The following is a 26208-nucleotide window of genomic DNA, read 5'->3' as shown; positions in this document are numbered from 1 at the left end:
AGCGTGGAACTAATATGTAAAGAAGACAAAAAACTAATGTCGAATCGATCGAATTCTCGCTGGACATTTTGTCTTATCATGCCCTCTTTGCAAACACAAACTACAGTGGTGCAATCCACTTTGTCTGGAAGTATCCATTTCGTTGTGTATGCGGCTATGTTGAGGATAACCCGTTTTAACTTCACGTTGTCGAGCTGGAATAGCAAGCAAAGTTAGGTAATCATTGTCAGGCCAATATTGCTCATGCAGCATGGGCCTAAACTTCTGCGCGAAGATACGCTTGTGGACTTCCAACCTATACTCTAGTGCAACGAAAGGAAAAGGGTCATCGCTCAAGTCTGCTGTCACAGCAAGCATGTGGGAACATGGCAAGTGTAATAATGTGTACTTCCCACATGAACAACTTGGTGGTCGGAGACTAACTATTTGACAAGCACCACCCCCCATCCCATACGGTGCAGTCCTCACCTCATATTCCCCTATTCCCCTGCAGGAAAAATGTATGTACGTGGATTAATATGCATATATGTTTAAATATAGACGAACATCAATGATCGACGAGTGCGAAATGTTAATGTGTAGTGAATTCGGTGCATCCAATAAAAATTACCTATTGATCGGTACCAACATATGCACATTCGCTTTAGCTTGGTGCTCGTCAATCCATCGTTGAACATTAGTCGTGTACAAGTGACCCTGATTACTCGCATTTTCAGCAATGGTCTTGCCCTCGTCAAAATATTTCACGAGCCGATAAAAAGTTATCTCAACTAATGCTGTAATGGGAACACTGCATGCGCCTTTCAGTACACCATTGAAGCCCTCTATATGGTTTGTCGTCAATATGCCCCAACGACAACCACCATCATGGCACAATGTCCAATGAATAGGGTTCATCCGTCTAAACCACCGTTCAATATTCTTCTCGGGCTTGTAGATATCATCCATAATCTTGTTAAACTTCCGCACTTGCCGTGCAAAACCAGCTCTCCACGCAAGATCCTTCGCTACTGTATTACCGAATCTTTCATTGAAATTGCTACATATGTGTCGCAAGCAATACCTATGGTACCCTCTTGGTTGAACTGTTGGATTGTCCCAAATTCTTGACACGACACTAAGCAAAGCTGTGTGTCGATCGGATATCAATGTGACTGTAGACGTCCCCGAACGCCCCGGGAGGATGAGTCCCGTTCTGTTCATTTCGGGGTTACTACAGTTCGGACTCAACTTGTGTCACGGTTCTTAATCTGTACCAAAGAGTCCAAATCTGGCAAATCGTTTTGAGAAACAGATTTTTGAAAAAGTAGTGCCAAACATGGACTGCTTTGCCAGATACAGAGTCGCCACCTAAATATTTTTTTTAAAATGGGGAAATTTAGGAAACCCTGACTCGGTGCCGAAGGCCACATGTCCGTCATCACCGGAGTTGTCTCGGCTCGGGAGCTTGGGTACGATCGGGGAAGGTCAGCTATGAGCACCCCCTTTCGCCCGGTCCGAAGACCGGCCTCTACTAACCATGATATCCGATTTTGAAAACGCTATGTGTTCTTATTCCATTTATTAGATTAGAATTACTATGTTATGCGCGCAGCAAACAAGTATAGACTAGATTGCCTAATTTGGAAACAAACATTGCATATCCGTTCGGTTTGAAAATGCTTTGGAATTTGCTACTCGCAAGTAGGCTAAAATACGGATTTCAACGAGTTTTTCCAACTCAAACAATCCAACCTCCACCCACAGGCATTCAAAACAGTTTAACACATAAGCATCTAGCCACATGTTAAGCATACTGTCATGGCAACACTCACACGCATGCGGGATGTTAAAGCATAAACACTTACATAGTACTCCATGCCAAAACAAAGAACTTATTAGCAAACATGCATGATCCAAGTCCATGTTAAGTGCCTAATGTATTGCATACAGAATGTTGCTAGAATAGGCTCGGCTATCCTAAACATGTCATGTGAAAATGCACAATTATCACATACTCAATTTTTTGAATTGAAGTACGAATGCAGTTAGCGTGATGTACCGAGCCTAATGCATGTAATACAAAATGCATGAATGCACGCATGCATAGCATAAGTTATGCTGAATTAAACGTGCCCTAATACTAACCATTAAAGCAGGTAAGTAAAAGGGAAGAAAGAAGTGGGGATTGGGAGACATACACACCACCCACGCACACTTATTACAGATTTGCCCTCGCTCGGAGGGACCGAATAAATATTACAAATTAATTAACTACGCAAGCTAATTAATATTACAAATTGCCTAATTTAATTAACAAATTAAATAGGCTAAGGAAAACAGTAAAACGCCTCGAGAAGCGCGCCGCCATGCACAAGCTGCCTCTGTTTTCCTTCCTTCACTTCTCTGGAGGCTGTCAAAACCTCAAGGTTACATCCCTGGGCACTGGGGAGTACCACCGGCTGAGTGGGATCATCACCGGCACTGGTATGTGTCCATCGGCACAAAATTGAATCTGTCGGCAGAGAAAAGGTTGCCGGCCGGCACCTTACACTGCCGGTCGGCAAAGAAAGTCTGCAGGACCTGCAACTCACAGCAACAGAGGGCAAAACAAGGCATGGCAGCACAATTCAAGGCATGTATGCACCAACCATGTCTCTTATCATTGTAATGACTCAACGGGACATGTGCCTCGGTTTTCGAACCACCAATCACGTATTTCCATGCATGATGGCCCAAAGAACCAAGTATGCAACTTTGATTTCAAATGCATGCAAACCAATCAAACAAATTAGGCCCAATTCCCATCACCAATTCAAGGAACAAGGCATGCATGCAAGATGCAATGCAACCTAGGCATACAAGCTAAGGATGCAACATGGCATGGCAAGGCACTTATGCAAGCATACAAGCATACATATGGCAATGCAAATAGATGGAAAGATGGCCTTATACACGAATTAGGAAGCTCTAATAAGGCCTAAAACAGTGGCCATTAATGCCTAAAATGGATGCTAAGCACACATGCACACACACACATGTTAAGACCCAACACTTAGGCACAAAGCAAGCAACATTCAAGCACACTTGAAAGAGACATTCATGGACTAAAAGCATGCAACATAAGCTCTGAAAATCATGCTAAAACAAACCTCAAGAATCATTTAAATGGCATTCAAATGACTCAAAACAAAAGCATGAATAAGCACCAAAACATGGAGCATTGCTACACAAGCTTATGAGGCATTAAAGAGACATGCAAGGCAATCCAACAAGCATGGAAATGGGACTGAAATGGCGTATAGGATGATCCCAAATCACCAAAACAATGCAAAGATGGCATGCTACACATGCACATACTCAAGGCTAACAAGCCCAAATACAAAGGAGCTATATCAAGCATGCCAAAATCGACCCAAACACTTATGGACAGACCTAAAACATGGCAAAATAAGCACATAATCTTCACAAGACTAAGCCTAAAACATGCTCCAATAAAGGCTAACAACCTAAGACATGTTAAGGCATAAACAAGGCATTACATGGCAACTATGCTAAGCATGCATGGAGTTCCAAAACCAACTTAAAGTCATGTTATATTATGGATATATAAGCATGAAAAACAAACCAAACATGCTCAACACACACTTAAGCATAGGCTTCCTTAAGAGGCCAAAATGTGTCCTTTTCAAGGACAACAAGGAGAGGGGGTGGCCCTCTCCTTCTTGGGACTTCAAGGCATCATCTTCACCACTGAAATCCCTCAAGATTTCAGTGGTGAAGAGACCCCAACACCAAAATCCCGGAACTAGCACAAAATGGCTCAAAATGAGGCCTTTTAAGGCCTAAGGGTGGTCAACTACCCTCAAACAACAAAACACTCTTAATAAACAATAAAGAGGGCCTAAAAACAAAACTTTTTTATGTTATACAATAAGCACAAAAACAGCTCTAAGATAGGTATAAAATCAATGCAAAAATGGGGGAAAATGGGTCTAGATTCTCACCCTTGAAGCCTTCTTCACAAATGATGCTCCAATGGCCTCCTTTGGCTCCAAACCAATCAAGAAACTCAAGAACAAGCCTTTAGAACCCTAGTTTCAAGAGGAAGGTGAAACACTAGGTGTTTGTGTGCAATAGTAAGACACAAAGCACCTAGTGAACAAAAGGAGATGGAAAGAGAGATAGAGTGTGTATCTAACTCTAACCCTAGAACTCAAACCCTAATAATGGCTGTTCTTGCTCTCAAAAAATCCTAAGTCTCTAACCAAGCCTCCCTTTTTTTTGTCTTAGAGAGAGCCTCTCTCTATATCTCTTGTAAAGCTTACAAGACAAGCTTTGCAAGAGGGAGATCCCTCCATACACGTGTATGGAGGGGAGCAAAAGCAAGACAGCTGTCTAAAAATATCTGCAAAAGCAGATGAACAGCAATCGACCGGCCAAAAATGCCATCTTGGCCAAAAAGAGTGCCGGTCGGCAACAAATAGTGCTGACCGGCAACAAAGAGTGCCGGCCGGCAAACTATATTGCCGATGGCAGCAAAAACCAGCCGGTGGCCTCTAGCCAATGCCGGTGATGGGTGGGGATGGTCTACAAGCCCTACCCTGCCTCTCAAGGGCAAAACAAAAGTGTTTGGTGCAAAACCAGACACTAAACGGTCGAGTTCGGGGATCCTGAAGCAAGGCGCGTGAGCCGAGACTTCCGGAAACTCCAAACGAACACAAACATGGATAATCACCGAGTGTTCAAACGGTGATGTCCAAGTCTTGAGGACGGTCAAAAATGGGGTGTCTACAGTTGCCCCTCTTTGACAGAACTCGAAAGTCATAACAATGACGGGAGTGAATGTCAAAGCCCAGAGACGACCCATTTTTGACAAGGCCGAAGACTTAGACAAACATGCAAGACAATCAAGATATGTGCCCGAAGGCAGGGGCAAAATGCAAGACAATGCACAGAGCCGAGCATAACCTATGATCATGCAAAGAAAAGCTGTAATGAAGCAAACATGCGACAGTTTTAAGCTAGCATACACCGAACTACACTACAATGCAGAAAGGATGTAAGAGAATTATGCAATTCTCAATACGTCTCACTCGGAGGATACAATACCTGTGCGGCTCGTCTGGTTGCACCAGCTTCGAATGAACCGTACATACAATATCGTGCCTGCAAAGAAAACAAACTTAACAGGTACAATATTGTTAACAACATGCATGACAATGCAAGAATAGTGGTGTACTCGAAATGCATGACAGCGCAAAGCAAGTGGAGAGCATAACAATGCTGTGAAGATACAAATAGGTACGTGGAGCAAGCGGTCTACGCAGGCGACGAAATTGATCATAAGCACGCGGTCTACGCAGGTAACGAAACTAACAAGCGGTCTACGCAATTAAAACATGCGGTCTACGCAGGTGATGAAACTAAACATGCGGTCTACGCAATCAAAACATGCGGTCTACGCAGATATTGAAATTAAACATGCGGTCTACGCAAGTAAAGAATGATTACAAACATGCGGTCTACGCAAGTATTGAAATTAAACATGCGGTCTACGCAATCAAAACATGCGGTCTACGCAGGTACTGAAATCAAACATGCGGTCTACGCAAGTAAAGAATGATTACAAACATGCGGTCTATGCAAGTATTGAAATTAAACATGCGGTCTACACAATCAAAACATGCGGTCTACGCAGGTAATGAAATTAAGATGCGGTCTACGCAATCAAAGCATGCGGTCTACGCAGGTAATGAAATTAATAAAGATGCGGTCTACGCAATCAACGCATGCGGTCTACGCAAGTAATGAAATTAAACATGCGGTCTACGCAATCAAAACATGCGGTCTACGCAGGTAATGAAGTTAATAAGATGCGGTCTACGCAATCAAAACATGCGGTCTACGCAGGTAATGAAATTAATAAAGATGCGGTCTACGCAATCAAAACATGCGGTCTACGCACATGCGGTCTACGCAAGTAATGTAATGAACATGCGGTCTACGCAAGTAAAGAAATGATTACAAACATGCGGTCTACGCAGGTAATGTAATGAACATGCGGTCTACGCAATTAATGAAATTAATATGCTAAATATGCGGTCTACGCAAGGAAAGAAATCGAACAATTATGCGGTCTACGCAAGCAATACATGCGGTCTACGCAGGTAAAGAAATTGAACAATAAATATGCGGTCTACGCAAGTAAAGAAATGATTACAATCATACGGTCTACGCAGGTAATGTAATTAACATGCGGTCTACGCAAGTAAAGAAATTATTACAAACATGCGGTCTACGCAGGTAATGTAGTTAACATGCGGTCTACGCAAGTAAAGAAATGATTACAAACATGCGGTCTACGCAGGTAATGTAATGAGGTGCGCAAAACCGCGCAACGGAATGCAATGTACAAAACAGCGTGATGGTTTGAAATGCACAAAACAGTGCGCCGGATATGCGATACACATGGGGCAACTTTTGAATTTAAAAGGATACAAAAAGGATACACCTTGCACGAATTCGAGTGCCACGCACTGGAGACACGGCCCGCGGTCAGAACGGAGGCTGGTTGAGCGTCGGAGATGCACTTTCTTGCACTTTCTTGAGCTATGAAGACCCAAAACAACTCAAATGGCCTGAACAAGGCTGTCGGAACCCCACCGGCCGAAAGGGGAGGCCACCGGCTGGCCATCGGCATAAAAACAATTCTATCGGCACAAAAAGGTGCCGGCCGGCACAAAACACTGCCGACCGGCAAACAGTTGCTGATGCGGGGCAGTTTTGACTTTTCACTCTGGGCATTATAAAATAGGGTTTCTAAACCCTAACCCTCACTTCTCCACCACCGAAATCTCTTCCTTTCTCTCTCTAGAGCATTTCTCTCTCATTTTTCGCCCGTTTCTTCGCGTTCTATGCTCGTTTCGTCGTCGGATTCGCGATTCTCTTCGCGTTTCGGACATTTTCCACCGATCACATTTTTGTTTCGGTGCCTCGTTTGGCGTTCTCGCCTTTTAGGGGTTTGTTCCCCTCAATTTCCTCTTCATTTCCGTGCCTTTTCACATTCCGACCTTCCCGGCCATTTCCGACCCTCTCAGGGGTTGACTTTCCGGTTGACCCTTCGTATTCCGGTCCGGTTTTCCTTTTCCCGACCACTTTCACACCATTCTCTATATGGCGGACGACATTCCACGTGGCGGGACTCCCCCGGACCACGAGATGGATCCCGGGGTCGAGCTCTTACCACTGAGCGAGCGCCCGTTCGACCCGGCGACCTACCGGCCGGCGATCCATGTTCTATCCCCCGACGGCCTGCGTCAGTTCCGGAGCTTCGAGAGGCATGTGGTGCCTGAGCTACTGCTGCGTGAGCCTATCTCCCACCTTTCATTCGGCACTTCCGAGGTAATTCTCTTTCTTCTACTTTACTTTCCGCAATGTAGGATACAAAACTGCCATAGTTAGTTGTACTCTTTAACTGCTGAAATCTGATATGCCGTAGACCGTAGTTGACTGTAAGCATACATACAACTGATATCTGTTTGAGACTGACACATGCACACACACTGCACTAGCCCTGAATCACTCAAACACACTGCACTCACTGTATTCTACTGCACACACACTGGCACCCAGTATTTGTCTGAATCTGTTAGATTTGCACACATGCCATATCTGTTCTGAAACACCCAAACACGCTGACACAGCACACGTATTTCACTGCAAGCACACTGTAGACACCCCATTTTTGACCGACCTTAAGACTCAGACATCACCGATTGAGCGCTTGGTGATGTTGCATAATGTGCTTGTTCAGAAGCTTTAGAGTCGCGGCCGTGAGCCCTGCCTCCGGACTTCCGAACCCTCTTCTGTGCCTTGTCTCGGTTTGCGAACCAGGCTCAGTTTTCTCTGTTTCTTTTCCTGAGGGGGGGAGAGGTCCTGTAGACCATCTCTCAGTGGCCGTAGGCTACATTTGGTGGCCGTAGGCCATTTTGCCCATTTCGGAGTCCGGTTCCCGGTTTTCGGAGCCGTCAGGCCGTGTGCCTCGGTTCGGGACCGCTTAACCATCTCCTATTGCTCTAATTTTTGGCATACTTCCTATTTGCTCCCTTTTGAGGGACACTGGGGGCTGAGAAACCCACTTCGTGGCCGAACGCCACTTTCGGTGCTTGGCAGCCCATTTTCGGGACCCCGAACTGCGTGTTTTGGTCCCCGAGCATTCGTTTTGCAACGGTTTTCGTTCATTTTTGGCAGGTACCTCTGTTTTATCACCGGGGAGGTCACTGAAGGGTGGGAGGCCAGCAATTGTTGCAGCAACCAGTTATACATCCTCCGACGCCCTCCGGCGCCCGTTTTTCGCACTTCCGGGCTAATGTTGAACACCTTAGGCCCATTTTCTCGAACTTTGAACCACATATTTGTGATGTACACACATGAGAGGACCCTAAAAGTTCATGGCTGGCCATTAATTCAACTTGACCCTTTTGACCCCCTCCTTCCGGGCTAATGTTGAACCCCTTGGACCCTTTGTCTTGAACTTTGAACCACATATTTGTGATGTACACACATGAGAAGACCCTAAAAGTTCATGGCCGGCCAGTAATTCCACCTGACCCTTTTGAACCCCTCTTTCTGAGCTAATGTTGAACCCCTTGGATCCACTTTCTTGGATTTTGAACCACAGGGTTGTGTTGTACACACATAGGAGGACCCTACCAGTTGGTGGCCGGCCAGAAAATCTGATTGACCCTTTTGACCCCTAGCCGGCTGGCTAGGGGGTGTGGCCGGCCGGCCACCTGCAACAAAAGTACCAGGCCGGCCGTATTCCTTGCACTGTGCACTTTACAGCTGTGGAGCTTTATCCCCCAGAAAAGATCTTTATCCGGGGGATATTTCTTGGGGGAAAGTTACTCTCCTTTTCCCCCACCTTTACACCCCCTTTTTTACCCTTATAACCAGCTAGTGGCCTCCTTTGTTGGGGTTAGAAAACTTCATCTTCAAGCTTCCATATACAACTCCATTTCTATACCTCTCATTTCCTTGAAAAACCCTAAGTCCCTAACCATTATTTCTTCTACACCACCAAGCTCTACCACCACCACCTCATTTCCAGCAACAAGGAAGGTTTCTCAAAGGCCAAAGAAGCTGCAAATTGATCCAAGAAGCAACAAAAGTTTGAGTCTTCAAGGGTGAGTAACCTTTTCTTCACTTTGACCCTTTTTCTTGATCTATTTGTAAGCCCCACTTGCTTTTTGTTTCAAGCTCCGGCCCTAACTGAAAAAGACCCTCTTTTGAGCTCATCTTCACTTTTCATTAAGGGCTCAACCCTGTTTGAGCCCTCCATGACACACTTGCTTCATTGATCTTCTTATATGTCATAATCTTGCATGCTATTTTTGGCCCATGAGAAATTTGTTTTCGAGCATGTTGTAAACTGATATTAGGCTTATTTTGAGCCCCTCTTCAACATTGAAGAAGGGCTCAACACCATTTGGGACTTCCATGTTGTACCTACCTTTATACTCCTCTTTTCTTCCCCATTCTTGCATGCAATGGCAGCCTACCATGCTTTTGTTTTTGGCCGTTTTACAGTTCTGAAAAGGTGCTTATTTTGGTCCATTATTCATGTTTCATTTAGGTCTTTTCATGGTTTGGGGCCTCCATAGGTCACTTCATGTTATATCCCTCTTTTATTCCCCATTCTTGCATGTTTAGTTAGCCTACCATGCTTTTGTTTTTGGCCATTTTACAGTTCTGGAAAAGTGCTTATTTTGGTCCATTCTACATGTTTTATTAAGGGCCTTTGGCTGTTTCGTGATTATTTTGCATACCTCATGTTATAGCCACTTTTGAGTCTTATTTTGCATCACATTTTTAGCATGTTTTTATACTGATTTTGAGGCTGCCATAAACTGTAAATATTCATATTTTTGGTCCCTCTTCAGTGTTGTAGAAGGAAAATTTTCAGTTTGGGTTTTTCTTATATCACTTACTTCATTACCCCTCTTTTGGCCCCTATTCTTGCATGCCATTTTTGCCATACCTATGCTTGCTGTTTGGCCATGTTTATAACTGTGAAAGTGCATTTTTTTGGACTGTGTAGCTTCTGTCTTTGCATTGCATGTCCATATTGTGCACGTTTGGCATAGCTATAGGTCATTTCGGGTGCCTAAATTCACATTTCGGGACAATTCCATGCATTTCATGTCATTTCGCCTCATTTCGGGACTGTTTTCCCCCATATTTTAGTGCTGAAATTCCATTAGCATGCTTGCATATCATTTTTACCATATTTCATCGCATTCTGTCATTGCCTCGGTTTGCGTGCCCGTGTGCACGCATTTCGAGGCACCCATTTTTATCCGCCGGCATCCTATGAGAGTGTGGCTGAGGCTCACTCATGTTGGTATAAGCCCATATCACGTTTTCATGTCATTTCATCGCATTCCGCCATCGCCTCGGTTTGCGTGCCCGTGTGCACGCATTTCGAGGCACCCCATTTTTATCCGCCGGCATCCTATGTGAGTGTGGCTGAGGCTCACTCATGTTGGTATAAGCCCATATCATGTTTCCATATCATTTCATCACATTTTGCCATCGCCTCGATTTGCGTGCCCGTGTGCACGCATTTCGAGGCACTTCATTTTCACCCGCCGGCATCCTATGTGAGTGTGGCTGAGGCTCACTCATGTTGGTATAAGCCCATATCATGTTTCCATATCATTTCATCACATTTTGCCATCGCCTCGGTTTGCGTGCCCGTGTGCACGCATTTCGAGGCACTTCATTTTCACCCGCCGGCATCATATGTGAGTGTGGCTGAGGCTCACTCATGTTGGTATAAGCCCATATCATGTTTTCTATGTCATTGCATCGCATTATATCATCGCCTCGGTTTGCGTGCCCGTGTGCACGCATTTCGAGGCGCCTCATTTTCATAGCATTTTACCATTGCCTCGGTTCGCGTGCCCGTGTGCACGTATTTCGAGGCACCTCATTTTCATAGCATTTTACCATTGCCTCGGTTTGCGTGCCCGTATGCACGCATTTCGAGACACCTCATTTTTATAGCATTTTGTCATCACCTCGGTTTGCGTGCCTGTGTGCACGCATTTCAAGGCGTCTCATTTTCATTGCATTCATGCATTTTCTCGGTTTGCGTGCCCGTGTGCACGTATTTCGAGGCATCTCATTTTCATAGCATGGTGCATACTAGGTTGTATCTTAGATTGCATTTTGTCATTTACCCGGTTTGCGTGCCCGTGTGCACGCATTTGGAGGCATTTCATTTCCATAGCATTGTATATGTTAGGATTGTATCTTAGTTGCATTTCATGCATATCATGCATATTGCGTCATGTCCGGAATAAGAGTTAGCCCGGGCACGGGAAACGAGGTACATTTCGTACTCCGAGTGACGGAATGTGTCTCAATTCCCCAGTCACCGACACTCCGGATTATCCATGATGGAGTTAGGTTTTAGCTGTAGTTTCATGTGCATTCATTCTATATTGAGTTGTGCATTTCGACTCCTCGGCCATCATGCCTCGGTATCCGTGATTGGTGGCACGAGGATCGAGACATGCATATATCTGTGCAAATACATTGCTATGCCCCTTTCCTGCTCTCTGTTGCAGCAAAACGAAGAATCAGCAACCTTTTGGGGCTTGGCACGCATTTCAAGAACAGGTGTAAACAGAGACTAATTGGGGCATTCCGGTGGATTTCCGCGCAAGACAATCCGGACATGCATCATCCGTCAGAAGCAAGGCAGTCCCTGGCTTGCACGCCAGTTTTACTTGCTTTCTTAGTTAATTTGTTAATTAATTAGGATTCTGTAATATTTTGGACTGTAATATTCTTTTATTCGGGACTGTAATATTTGGACTGTATTATTTATTCGGACCCTCTCTGCGAGGGCATAATTGTAATAAGTGTGCGTGAGTGTGATGTATGTCTTCCAACCCCACGTCTTTCTTCCCTTTTATTTATCCGTTTATGATGGTTAGATTAGGGCATATTTAAATTAGCATACAGTATGACAGCATGTTTGCATTCATTCATCTGTATTGCATGCACCGGGCTCGGCGCATCATACTAACTGTATCGTACTTTCAATTTCAAAGTTGAATACATGATAGTTGTAACATTTCATATGCCATCTTAGAATAGCCGAGCCTGCTATAATTGCATTTTGCATGTGTTGCATTAGGCATTTCTGTATACTTAGGATCATGCATGATTTCTAATGAGTTTCTATTTTGGCTTGGAGTACTCGGTAAGCTTTATGCTTTAGCATCCTTGCATGCGTGTGAGTGCTGCCATGAATAGCATGCTTACCATGAGGCTATGTGCTTATCTGATATACCTGCCTGAATGCCTGTGGGTGAAGGTTGGGTTATCTGAATTGGAATAAATCATCAAATGTTTCAAGCCTACCTGCGGGTAGCAAACCATTTTCAAAAACAAGCATGAAATGTTTTGTTCCAATTCAGGCGACTCGGTCTATATTTGTATGCTGTGTGCATCACATAGTAACCTAGGCTAATAAACCGGAATAAGAACTCACAATGTTTTCAAAACTAGATATCATGGTTAGTAGAGGCCGGTCTATGACCGGGCGAGCGGGGGTGCTCACGAAGTGACCTTCCCTAATCGTACCCAAGTTCCCGAGCCGAGGCAACTTTGGTGATGACGGACACGTGGCCTTTTGGCACCGAGTCAGGGTTTCCTAAATTTCCCAAAATAAAATATTTAGGTGGCGACTCTGTATCTGGCAAAGCAGTCCATATTTGGCACTACTTTTTCAAAAAATCAGTTTCTCAAAACGATTTGCCGGATTTGGACTCTTTGGTTCAGATTAGGAACCGTGACATTTAAGAGTCCGAGCTGTAGTGGCCCCAAATGAACAGAACGAGACTTAACCCTCCCGGGGCGTTCGGGGACGTCTACACACACCGGCACCCGGTATTTGCCTGAAACTGACAAACTTGCATACATGCTATATCTGTCCTTTCAAAACTGCATTTTGAATGTTGTCTCGCAATTGTTATTTTATGTTTATAGGAGGGTTCCCATACCATTCGCGGGTATGGGAATACTGGTGCACGGGAGTGGTATGATGAGCTCCCTGACGCAGTCCGACGCATCGTAGACCGAGCGGGCTTCGGGACCTTCTGCTGAGGGCTCTCCAGATTGTCCACATGCAGACCTCTCCTCGCCGCTCTGGTGGAGAGGTGGTGGGACACCACCGATTCTTTTCATTTCCCTGCAGCAGGGGATATGACGATGACCCCTCATGACTTCTCGATGCTCACTGGCATCGGGGTATGGGGGGATCCGATCCCTTTTGACACAGACATGGATGAGTGGACCGCCGCTCAGGTCCATCTACTGGGGGAGGCGCCACCCCTAGCTCGCCCAGGTTTCGTCCGATACTCCTGGTTCGAGGTCCAGTTTCGGGTCCAGCCCGTGTTGGAGGAGGAGGCGCAGATGACCCCGGAGGACGAGGAGAGGTATGCTCGCGGCTTCCTCATGTTCTTGTTCGGGACTACCATCTTCGCCGACCGGGCGAACACCGTGCCTCTCTGTCTTCTCAGCGCACTGGTGGACGTCCGGGATATTCTGCACTACGACTGGGGCGGCGCTGCTCTGGCCACCCTTTACGGGTACATGAGCTCGGCTTCTCGCGGCAGCGGCCAGCTGCTTGGAGGCTACTGGCGGGCTTGGGAGGTACACTTCTTCTCCGCTTTTTCATTCATGTCTTGTACTTTCTGTACTCTGTACACTGCACACACTGTAGTCTACTCTATACTCGCTGTATACTGTACACACGGCACACACATACATTCTGCTTTACACTGACTGTACACTGCTCACACTGTACACTGCACGCAATACACGGCTCTGCCATTTCTGTTTTATTCTGTATATCCTGCTTTATCTGATGGTCATACTGACATCTGTTTTGCAGTTGTGGGTTTACGCCTACTTTCCTAGGCTTGCCCCCATGCCAGTTGCGGAGACTCCCCTGGCCGTTCCCTTCTCGAGTCGCTTCGACGGGAGGTGCACCCGGCGACCACGGGAGACGTTCGGCTTCTTCCGCCGATATTTCGACACCATCACCCCCGCGAAGGTATGCTTTACTTTCAGTTCATTTAAGCTTCGCTTTCCAACTGTATATTTCAATAACAGTAGATAACAAACTGTCTGTCATTTTCAGATCACATGGCGGCCGTGGGCTCCTATGCCGGCGGCGATGCGGGGTCGGTTCCCTGGTGCGGAGGAGACCTCGCGTTTCCGGATTCTGCTTGAGGGCCCGGTTTGTCGGGCTTGGTACCTGGGGGAGCGTTTTCTACGCCAGACCCTAGGGTTACCTGAGCAGATAGTCCCGGTTCCCCCTCCTGCAGACATGAGGGAGACCGAGGGGCTGACCACTGAGCAGTTGGATGATTACTCCATCGGCTGGGAGGAGGCCGGCTTCCGAGGCACTGGAGACTATCAGGAGTACGTGCGGACGTACCTGATGCGCCCCCTGAGCGGCCGTCGAGCAGATGGGGCCAGGCCTGTGGCATCGGCGGCTGGGGCCGGAGCAGGAGCAGGGGCTGGATCTTCGAGGAGGGCCCGGGTCCGTGGTAGCGGCAGAGTGCAGGGAGGACGAGGAGTTGGCTGGCCTGCCCTGCCCGCTGTACTGACTTTCCAGGGGCAGGGTGGGTCGACCTATCAGATCCCCTTCGCCCCTCCACCGGCTGGTCACGAGTTCATCGATGTCCCCGATCTACCACCGGTACGTATCACTGCATTTCGTACAGTCATTTCATTTCAGTTTACTTGATATTCCACAGAATACTAATGCATCTGATATTTTGCAGGCCTCTTCTGAGTACACCCGTCAGTCGTTGGCGATGAATGCCTCGATGATGGGGATGCTTCAGCGGACTTTTGATCTCCTGGCCCTCTACAGCATACCGGTATGTCCTTCTAACATTGGCCTCAAACCATTCATACACTGCTTTACATAATCTGATGCACGGCACAACACCTAATACACTGATCCCACAGTATCTGATACACTGCATACACTGCATTCTGCACTGCACTCTGTACTGATAAACTGCTCACGGCATCTACACACTGTACTCATACACTGCATTCTGCACCATTTAAACTGCTCACGGCATTCATACACCATACTCGGCATTGCATTCTGCACTGTTAAACTGCTCACGGCATTCATACACTGTACTCGACATTGCATTCTGCACTGATAAAATGTCTACAGTATATTGATGTATTTCCCTTTTGTGTACTTTTTCAGCCTCCTTTCCAGATTCCCATGGCAGGAGGTGCTCCAGCTGGGCCTTCCGTCCCTGCCCGGGGGAGAGATGAGGAGGGCCGGATATTTCCCCGTACCAGGGGAGGGCGTACTCATGTCGGGAGTAGCTCGTGAGCTCCAGTCCTGGACGATGATGATGACGAGGAGTCAGAGGCGGAGGCAGAGGCGGAGTCAGAGTCATCAGAGGAGGAGACCGGAGGCGGTTCTAGCTCGGGTTCTGACGACGATGCTAATGATGCTCCTGGACCCTCGTCCAGGAAGAGGACTAGGACGGACTGACGGCCCCCCGGAGTGCTCGACATGGATGCAGATTTTGCTATCTTCTTCTTTTTGTACTTTTCCTCTTTTCTTTGGTAGTTAGATTACCTTGTACTGCCGCAGGCAGATTTTTGTTTCCAAAACTTGTACATTTGAAAAGATAATGAAATGAAACGGACTTTTTATCTGAAAAAGTGTTTACATTTACACATTTCATGTATTGCATCGCATCTCATCATGTTACACCTCAATGTAAATGAAATTGATTGGTTATCTGAAAATTGAACACTCGCACTGTAATAACCAGACAACTTAAACAGCCAACAGCAAAATAACCCAAGCAACCCACCGCCTGATTCTTGGACACACAGCCCTTGCTCTACTGGGGGTTAATCTGCATACAGCCCATAACACAGCATTCAATTCATTCTGCACACGGCAAATTCTGAACAAACGGCCCAATCTAACAGGACGGACCTCAAAGATGGAACCGCTTGGAGTCGAAACACGTTCAAATGTAGAGAATGGCACAACATTCTGAGCATAAATGATTTTTGAAATTGAATGAGGTTTTTTTTCAAACCGGGATATCGAGCCTACAACTGAACACAGCAGGGAGGACTCAAATATAAAGGTACACGACCTAACACAACGAGACTCGCTCGGAAAAGACCTAAAACAAAGGTTGAGGTAAACAAAACCAAAGACACGACATACAGACGCATTAGCGAAGATGGGGGACCTTGGACCACGAGGAGCCAGTTTCTCTAGGCATTGTTTCCCACCTTTTCTGATTTGTGATTCTCACATCACTCGGCTCTCGAGCTCGGATTTTTTTTCTCAAAAACCCTTTTCCTCACTTTTCTCTCAACTTACACCTCTCTATTCTTCATTCTCTCATTTTTCATCCCTCCCCGGGGTGATTGATGGATAAATAGAACGGTGTGGGTTCATTCTCAATACCGTTAGCTCACAGCTATTTCTTCTGGCGGGCAGAGCGCTTTTCTGGCAAGTACGTCGATGACGGGGGAAAGACAAAACGCCTGGCTCAACTGTGCCCCTAGTTCATCATTTTAACCATTCTTTGTTTTTGCTTTCTTCTAAAACAACTTTGATCAAAATGAGAGTCGGATTAACGTACTTGTTCGATTTTTGATTTGAAAAGTATGCGAGTCAGGCTGCAAGCACTGAAAATTTTCCTTTTGGGTCCAAGACAATGGTCCAGTTTTGGAAAATGGAATAGTTTTCGAGAAAATAGTCAACCTCAGTAAAAATTTTCAAAAACTGTTTTTCAAACAGCTGATGCTTAACGAGCATGGCGCTTACTCTTCGAGATGCGCAACCTCGAATCGGAGGCAATGGAAAATTGCCCCTGGTTTGAAGAGGGGTGGGAGGCAACGGAAAGTTGCCCCTAGTTTGAATGGCGGCTCACGGCGGCTCGTGGCAACGGAAAGTTGCCCCTTGTTTGGGATGGTGCCGCAGCAATTCGCAGACAGTCTTCGTTAGCGGTGGTCAAACTCTCGGACACAGAGATAACGAAGACGGTCACAACAAATATATGGACACAGTCGCCTTGGAAGCGTTGGCGACTAGACTTTGGGGATGAAATCGAAACCATTGCATGGACTGAGACGCTATGAAAGCGTTAGGGGCTGGACTTCATGATGAAGTTGCCTACGTATCCCAAACATGGGAATCAAGCCTCACATAGTTCCGGGTAAGGTACACTCGGGTATTTTAACCTTTACTTTTTTTTAGGCTCTTACTTTTGCCAAGGCGCCCAATGCGGGTTTTCGACCTTGCGAGCTTCTTTTCATTTTCTATTTTTTCCCTTTTCATTTCTTTTTCTTCTTTCCCTTTTTTTTTCTTCTTTTTCATTCATTTTTCTTCTTTCTTTTTTGTATTTTTCTCTTGCTCTAACTTTTGCCTGGGTCGCCCTTCCGGGTTTTCGGCCCAGCGAGCCTCTCAAAGGGTAAAAGTGTAGCAAGTCCATGCCAAATGGTTTTTTGAATTGAAGCCCCTCTGTATCTAAGAGAACGGCTGTTGCAATGATTTGCGGAGAATCCATCTCGGTTACTCCACAAGCTTCTTCCGGCGAGATCCACTCCTTTTGATTTGGCTTTTGGTGCCTCTTACTCGAGGGCTGCTTCGAAACTGGCTATACGAGCCTTTCATGGCGTTTGTCCGTTGAACTTCCTGAACGTTCTGAACGGGCTCAAAGTCGGAAAACAAATAGGTTGAATCTTGAGGCTGAGAGCGATCCTAGGCTGCGCGACCTCAAGAGGGATTCCACACAAGTCTTCACAGGGTCGCGTAAAACATTTGTTTTTGAAAGTTTTTAAGAAAGCGACAAATCGCTCGCGCCGAAGATAGTGTGGAACCAATCTGGATCAGGCCAGGATCCTTCTCAGTACTCACGCTGACAAACATGGTTTCATTCATAAAAAGGCTTAGCACGCCTTTCTTTCTCTCAAAATGATCAAAATTTTGCAAAAGCCGAGGAATTCCTTCCTCTTCGTTTTTATCACCGCAGTGTTCAAAAGGTTTGTATTTTGAAAAACTTAGGTTAATGCAATGAGTTTGGCGCGTAGGAGAGCAGGCGAGATGTACTGTCAGCCCAATCAAATTCTCTGGCACTTATGCTGAAAGCAAGCATGAAGTTTGAGATAGCAACAGCTGTTTCATTCGGCTTTGTTGGTGCAACTGGCCCCTCGGCAGAAACAGACTCAAAACAAAAAAAAGATAATTACAAAACAAAACGGTGTTCGGGACAACAACCCCAGAATCACCTGGTATTATATACAACGGGGACTGACTCGATACAATCAGACAGACCCTTAAGCAAAAAAGACTGACTCAAGACAAAGAGACAGACTCAAAATAAAAGACTGACTCGATATCCAAGCCAGGATTTACAAAACTCGGTTTCACCGACGCTCAAAAATGCGTGCCAGACGCTTCAAAAATACACCAAATGTTGCCCGCAGGCGGTTCACTTTACATACTCACAGTATCTGAGCCCTCGAAATCCAACAACTGAGTGGTGACGGGCTTGCCTGAGGTGGGTGGTAGGATAACCTTGTTATCAATCAAATCCTGCACTTCATGACGAAGGCGGGAACATCCATCGGTACTGTGGCCGGACTGTTGGTGGTACGCGCAGTACAATGTAGCATCATGGGTGGCGGGGAGATTCTTCGGGAGTGGCCGGGGCTCCAAAGGCTTAAGGTGCCCATTCTTCGCCAGTATTAGCAATGCCCTAGATAAAGGCATGTGGAGGTCGTGAAAGACCCTACGCCCTCGGGGCAGATACTTTGCAGTTTGAGGATTCTTGCCAGATGCGCTGGCGAAAGGATCGGCTGGCACTGCCTTGGCTTTTTGAACCTTTCCCGGTGCAGGGTTGGGAACTACAGGAACTGTCTGGGCATGACGGGGCCCATCCCGGTTTTCTGCCTGGCTTGAACTGCCTTTGATTGGAGCGGGGAAAGCGTCATCTACAGCTTTGGTCACTATTGCAGATGTTTGTTGCTTGCTCATTCCGCTGACTTTCAGAGCCTTGACTGCCCACAGCAGTTGTTCAATAGGATCGGCGTCTACCTTTGCCTTGTCTTTTCCTCTGGCCTCAGCCTGATCAAGGGTCTGGGTTGGCGCTGGCATGCCGTGGCTATAGCCGGGAGCCACCTCTGGCTGGCTGAGCTCTATCACAATCCGCCCCAGTAGCGGGGGCTCCTGTGGTACGAAATTCCCGGCATATGGCGCCGCTGGCGGTGAAGCCGACATTCCATAGGCAAGGTCTGCCACAGACCTTTGGAGGTCACCTATCATTCCCATCAACTCAAAGGTGGTGGGCTCACGAGCCTGGTATAACTGGGGAGCCCAGACCGGGTGCACAACGGGCGACCTGGGCGGGTATGACATACTGATGCTGGCCTCACTCTGCGGAGCGGTCCCCTGCTCCAATGCAGCCGTCATAACCACAACTTCTTCTGAATTTTGTGCCGCCATGAATCCTGCCTCAGCAAGGGGAGACACTGGCTATTCTGTATCAATTCTGCCACTCTCTGAACTGAAAGAAAAACAGATATCATTTCAGCCCAAACTGATCAAACACGGGTGTAGCCAAACAACTGTACCCTAGTGCTGATCATTGTTCCCAGATTTCTGTTCCCAAAATACTGAATCTGATACCCGCGGATAACTGATTCTCACAACTGATACTGATACTGGTGTCCCCAGGTTTGATACTCAAACTTGCAAACTGACATGTGCGTTCCTGTAGAGCAACACTCTAAAAGCACATAGCAAATAAAGAGAGCTCAATCACCCCTATATTGGGGTATGGTTTCCCTGTCCTATTTTGTCAGGAGCTAGGGTTTCACTACGCACGCAGCAGTTCTCAAACAACCTAATATCGGGTAAGCAGCCTGTCCTAGCTTGGAATGGTCACTATGGATCCGATATGCACTAGGTCAAATGGTCAAAAAGGGTGCCCCGGTAAACCGGGGTTTGTGTTCCCACACTGTCAGAGCCCATAGCCGGTCAGCCTTATGGACATGCCTTGACAAGACAAGCCTCCGGCAAACCGTTCAGGAATGGCAGATGGCAAACACCGTGTTCCTAGGCGCACCAATGCACATGCAATGCAAAGAAACACACAAATGAAATCAAAACAGGATATCATGAGTTCGAGTCAAGCTCTCTAATTTTCCCCAGCAGAGTCGCCAGAAACTGTAGACGTCCCCGAACGCCCCGGGAGGATGAGTCCCGTTCTGTTCATTTCGGGGTTACTACAGTTCGGACTCGACTTGTGTCACGGTTCTTAATCTGTACCAAAGAGTCCAAATCTGGAAAATCGTTTTGAGAAACAGATTTTTGAAAAAGTAGTGTCAAACATGGACTGCTTTGCCAGATATAGAGTCGCCACCTAAATATTTTTTTTAAAATGGGGAAATTTAGGAAACCCTGACTCGGTGTCGAAGGCCACATGTCCGTCATCACCGGAGTTGTCTCGGCTCGGGAGCTTGGGTACAATCGGGGAAGGTCAGCTATAAGCACCCCCTTTCGCCCGGTCCGAAGACCGGCCTCTACTAACCATGATATCCGATTTTGAAAACGCTATGTGTTCTTCTTCCATTTATTAGCCTAGAATTACTATGTTATGCGCGCAGCAAACAAGTATAGACTAGATTGCCTAATTTGGAAACAAACATTGCATATCCGTTCGGTTTGAAAATGCTTTGGAATTTGCTACTCGCAAGTAGGCTAAAATACGGATTTCAACGAGTTTTTCCAACTCAAACAATCCAACCTCCACCCACAGGCATTCAAAACAGTTTAACACATAAGCATCTAGCCACATGTTAAGCATACTGTCATGGCAACACTCACACGCATGCGGGATGCTAAAGCATAAACACTTACATAGTACTCCATGCCAAAACAAAGAACTTATTAGCAAACATGCATGATCCAAGTCCATGTTAAGTGCTTAATGTATTGCATACAGAATGTTGCTAGAATAGGCTCGGCTATCCTAAACATGTCATGTGAAAATGCACAATTATCACATACTCAATTTTTTGAATTGAAGTACGAATGCAGTTAGCGTGATGTACCGAGCCTAATGCATGTAATACAAAATGCATGAATGCACGCATGCATAGCATAAGTTATGCTGAATTAAACGTGCCCTAATACTAACCATTAAAGCAGGTAAGTAAAAGGGAAGAAAGAAGTGGGGATTGGGAGACATACACACCACCCACGCACACTTATTACAGATTTGCCCTCGCTCGGAGGGACCGAATAAATATTACAAATTAATTAACTACGCAAGCTAATTAATATTACAAATTGCCTAATTTAATTAACAAATTAAATAGGCTAAGGAAAACAGTAAAACGCCTCGAGAAGCGCGCCGCCATGCACAAGCTGCCTCTGTTTTCCTTCCTTCACTTCTCTGGAGGCTGTCAAAACCTCAAGGTTACATCCCTGGGCACTGGGGAGTACCACCGGCTGAGTGGGATCATCACCGGCACTGGTATGTGTCCATCGGCACAAAATTGAATCTGTCGGCAGAGAAAAGGTTGCCGGCCGGCACCTTACACTGCCGGTCGGCAAAGAAAGTCTGCAGGACCTGCAACTCACAGCAACAGAGGGCAAAACAAGGCATGGCAGCACAATTCAAGGCATGTATGCACCAACCATGTCTCTTATCATTGTAATGACTCAATGGGACATGTGCCTCGGTTCTCGAACCACCAATCACGCATTTCCATGCATGATGGCCCAAAGAACCAAGTATGCAACTTTGATTTCAAATGCATGCAAACCAATCAAACAAATTAGGCCAAATTCCCATCACCAATTCAAGGAACAAGGCATGCATGCAAGATGCAATGCAACCTAGGCATACAAGCTAAGGATGCAACATGGCATGGCAAGGCACTTATGCAAGCATACAAGCATACATATGGCAATGCAAATAGATGGAAAGATGGTCTTATACACGAATTAGGCAGCTCTAATAAGGCCTAAAACAGTGGCCATTAATGCCTAAAATGGATGCTAAGCACACATGCACACACACACATGTTAAGACCCAACACTTAGGCACAAAGCAAGCAACATTCAAGCACACTTGAAAGAGACATTCATGGACTAAAAGCATGCAACATAAGCTCTGAAAATCATGCTAAAACAAACCTCAAGAATCATTTAAATGGCATTCAAATGACTCAAAACAAAAGCATGAATAAGCACCAAAACATGGAGCATTGCTACACAAGCTTATGAGGCATTAAAGAGACATGCAAGGCAATCCAACAAGCATGGAAATGGGACTGAAATGGCGTATAGGATGATCCCAAATCACCAAAACAATGCAAAGATGGCATGCTACACATGCACATACTCAAGGCTAACAAGCCCAAATACAAAGGAGCTATATCAAGCATGCCAAAATCGACCCAAACACTTATGGACAGACCTAAAACATGGCAAAATAAGCACATAATCTTCACGAGACTAAGCCTAAAACATGCTCCAATAAAGGCTAACAACCTAAGACATGTTAAGGCATAAACAAGGCATTACATGGCAACTATGCTAAGCATGCATGGAGTTCCAAAACCAACTTAAAGTCATGTTATATTATGGATATATAAGCATGAAAAACAAACCAAACATGCTCAACACACACTTAAGCATAGGCTTCCTTAAGAGGCCAAAATGTGTCCTTTTCAAGGACAACAAGGAGAGGGGGTGGTCCTCTCCTTCTTGGGACTTCAAGGCATCATCTTCACCACTGAAATCCCTCAAGATTTCAGTGGTGAAGAGACCCCAACACCAAAATCCCGGAGCTAGCACAAAATGGCTCAAAATGAGGCCTTTTAAGGCCTAAGGGTGGTCAACTACCCTCAAACAACAAAACACTCTTAATAAACAATAAAGAGGGCCTAAAAAAAAAACTTTTTTATGTTATACAATAAGCACAAAAATAGCTCTAAGATAGGTATAAAATCAATGCAAAAATGGAGAAAAATGGGACTAGATTCTCACCCTTGAAGCCTTCTTCACAAATGATGCTCCAATGGCCTCCTTTGGCTCCAAACCAGTCAAGAAACTCAAGAACAAGCCTTTAGAACCCTAGTTTCAAGAGGAAGGTGAAACACTAGGTGTTTGTGTGCAATAGTAAGACACAAAGCACCTAGTGAACAAAAGGAGAGGGAAAGAGAGATAGAGTGTGTATCTAACTCTAACCCTAGAACTCAAACCCTAATAATGGCTGTTCTTGCTCTCAAAAAATCCTAAGTCTCTAACCAAGCCTCCCTTTTTTTGTCTTAGAGAGAGCCTCTCTCTATATCTCTTGTAAAGCTTACAAGACAAGCTTTGCAAGAGGGAGATCCCTCCATACACGTGTATGGAGGGGAGCAAAAGCAAGACAGCTGTCTAAAAATATCTACAAAAGCAGATGAACAGCAATCGGCCGGCCAAAAATGCCATCTTGGCCAAAAAGAGTGTCGGTCGGCAACAAATAGTGCTGACCGGCAACAAAGAGTGCCGGCCGGCAAACTATATTGCCGATGGCAGCAAAAACCAGCCGGTGGCCTCTAGCCAATGCCGGTGATGGGTGGGGATGGTCTACAAGCCCTACCCTGCCTCTCAAGGGCAAAACAAAAGTGTTTGGTGCAAAACCAGACACTAAACGGTCGAGTTCGGGGATCCTGAAGCAAGGCGCGCGAGCCGAGACTTCCGGGAACTCCAAACGAACACAAACATGGATAATCACCGAGTGTTCAAACGGTGACGTCCAAGTCTTGAGGACGGTCAAAAATGGGGTGTCTACAGTGACCCCCTCTCGGTCACGGCACACATGTCGCCTAAGCAGAGTAATGAACCAACCCCAACTCTCGATCATCTCCTTGTCAACAATGGCAAAGGCATGAGGTACAATCTTGTCCGCAGCAGTCACTGCAGTGGCCGCAACAATCTTCCCTTCGTATTTCCCATACAAGTGTGTGCCGTCAATGCATATCACTGGACGACAATACTTGAAGCCTTCTATTGCAGGTTTAAATGCCCAGAACACATAGTTCATGTACATTTCAGTTCCGATTGAGGTAGAGTGCAAATTCAGAATCATGTCCCACATGACAACTGTGCTTGGATTGAATGCCTGCAATGCAGCCATATATCTATGCAACCTTCGGTGTGACTCGTCCCAGTCACCAAACACCATTGCAACTGCCTTCGTCCTTGCAAGCCACGCTTTCTTATATGATATAGTGAACTGAAACTTCTCCTTCATGACCTCAATTATGGTAGCAAGAGGCAATTCTGGTGATATCTGCAAATATAAATTATATTTGAATACATTACAGTCCTAATGAAATCCTAAAAACAATAATGTATCTAGCATGGCACTTACCACAATTTGTGCCTTGATGAAATGAGCAATGACCTCGGACTTGAGGTTGCAATTGTCCCTATTCATTCTAGGGTACACACACTGATGCGGCGCTTCAAACCTTCTAATTTGAAAGAAATCTTTGTCTTTCAACTTCGTTGCCCGAACCCTCCAGTTGCAGCCGTGCTTGCACTCGGCCACCCAACTGTTTCCTTTGGATTCTACGACCTTGCATTCTCGATTGCGCTTCAAGTTATACAACTGAACAGCGTGCACTAGTCTCTTCTTATTAGTAAATATCATTCCTTTCTCCAAATTAGCAGTTTCGAAGTCCCACAATGGCCAACGTTCGACAACATCACGGCTAGTGATGGAACCATCATTATCGAAGTGCAAATTATGGTAGAAAGGGATATGGACATTTGTGTGTACCTCCTGCATATCATGATGCCCTCCAACTTCGTCATCAGCGGAGTCATTGTCTGCACCTTCCCATGCGCCATCCACATCTTCCACAGAATCTTCGTCACTTACTCCAACCTCGTCAAACAATGGCACTGTATCATCGAAGGATGCATAATTTTGGACAGCCATCTCCGTTGTACATTGAACATTACAAACCGATGGACATTCTTCATTCTAGTGGGGGTATGGGGTTGTAAGAACCATCGAATTATACGTTGTCGGAGCACTTGAACCTGCTGTGGCACTGTAATAACCATCTACGTTCTGTGATGCATTAAATTGATTGTAACTTTGAGAATGATTGAATGAAGGGTAATCTTCAGGGAACACGTGTGCAAACTGTATAAGTGTATTGTCAGGGGATTGCGATTGTGTCAACATTTGAGTGAATGTCCCACCCACTAGAATTGGCATCTGTGTGCCACCAAAATTGCTATCCTTCTCCACATAGATTTCCAAAAAATAATCAGGGCCTAATTTATGCGGGAGCTCTAAGACATTACTTAAGGTCTCATTATCTTTGATTGGCAGCAACCTATACTTCCCCCGACATGGGAGTCTACATTTAAACTCTAATCGCATTATTTCCCCATGCGTACCAACCTTCGGCACCATCATAGCCTCCAACTCGCCCAATGTTATCCCCTAGTGCACATTATACAACCCTTGAGGTTCGGTGTCGTACAACACATTTTCATCGCGATTGCGCAAAATCTTTCCACCCCAATAGAACATAATGCTCACAACTTCCATACCAACACTTTGCATTCAAAGTAACTCAATTATTTCTAAATAATAAAGTAAACACATTTGAGAGCAAACACCACATATATTACACAGGAGTGCCTTTAGGCATGGGTCTTTTGGTATTACAAAATATTTAAGTGGCATATCGACATGAACATGGAAATGAAAGTTATTTGCTCCATATATAATAGCATCCTACATGACTTATATTTCTTGTATTATTTAGAAGGATTATCTATTTGTACATTTAAACAAAAAATCATGTGTCGGATCATTTCTCCAATTATCATGAATTAACATTTGAATTCTTTTGTTGTGATTTGTCATGATTTCTTCATCCCTTCTTACGAGCTTATGTTTTCCTTTACTCTTTGTTTTATGTTGTTATGCTTTCCCTTTGGTATTATTATTATTTTTTTAAATAATTTTTTCAATTAAAACTCTTTTTTTGGGGCTTTCATGGGTGGGTGTTTTCAAATGCTTTGAAAGAACCTTTTCCATATCTTTTATTGACATT

The 26208-nt window shown here is 45.5% G+C and overlaps 1 protein-coding gene across 1 annotated transcript; it reads right to left on the bottom strand.

The window, feature by feature from the left end:
• Positions 1–33: 33 nt before the first annotated feature.
• LOC145822300 (uncharacterized) lies at positions 34–25073 on the bottom strand. Its single transcript, XM_082918966.1, has 4 exons — positions 24501–25073; positions 23975–24419; positions 611–1085; positions 34–487 (listed from the first exon to the last, which is right to left on the bottom strand). Exons 1-4 carry the CDS (start codon positions 25071–25073, stop codon positions 34–36), a joined length of 1947 nt encoding a protein of 648 aa, XP_082775092.1.
• Between the last annotated feature and the right edge of the window lie 1135 nt (positions 25074–26208).

Source organism: Camellia sinensis, chromosome 1, assembly GCF_055761805.1.
Source record: "Camellia sinensis isolate YWXY chromosome 1, ASM5576180v1, whole genome shotgun sequence".
Classification (NCBI taxonomy): Eukaryota; Viridiplantae; Streptophyta; class Magnoliopsida; order Ericales; family Theaceae; genus Camellia; species Camellia sinensis.
This window is presented reverse-complemented; position numbering and strand designations above follow the sequence as displayed.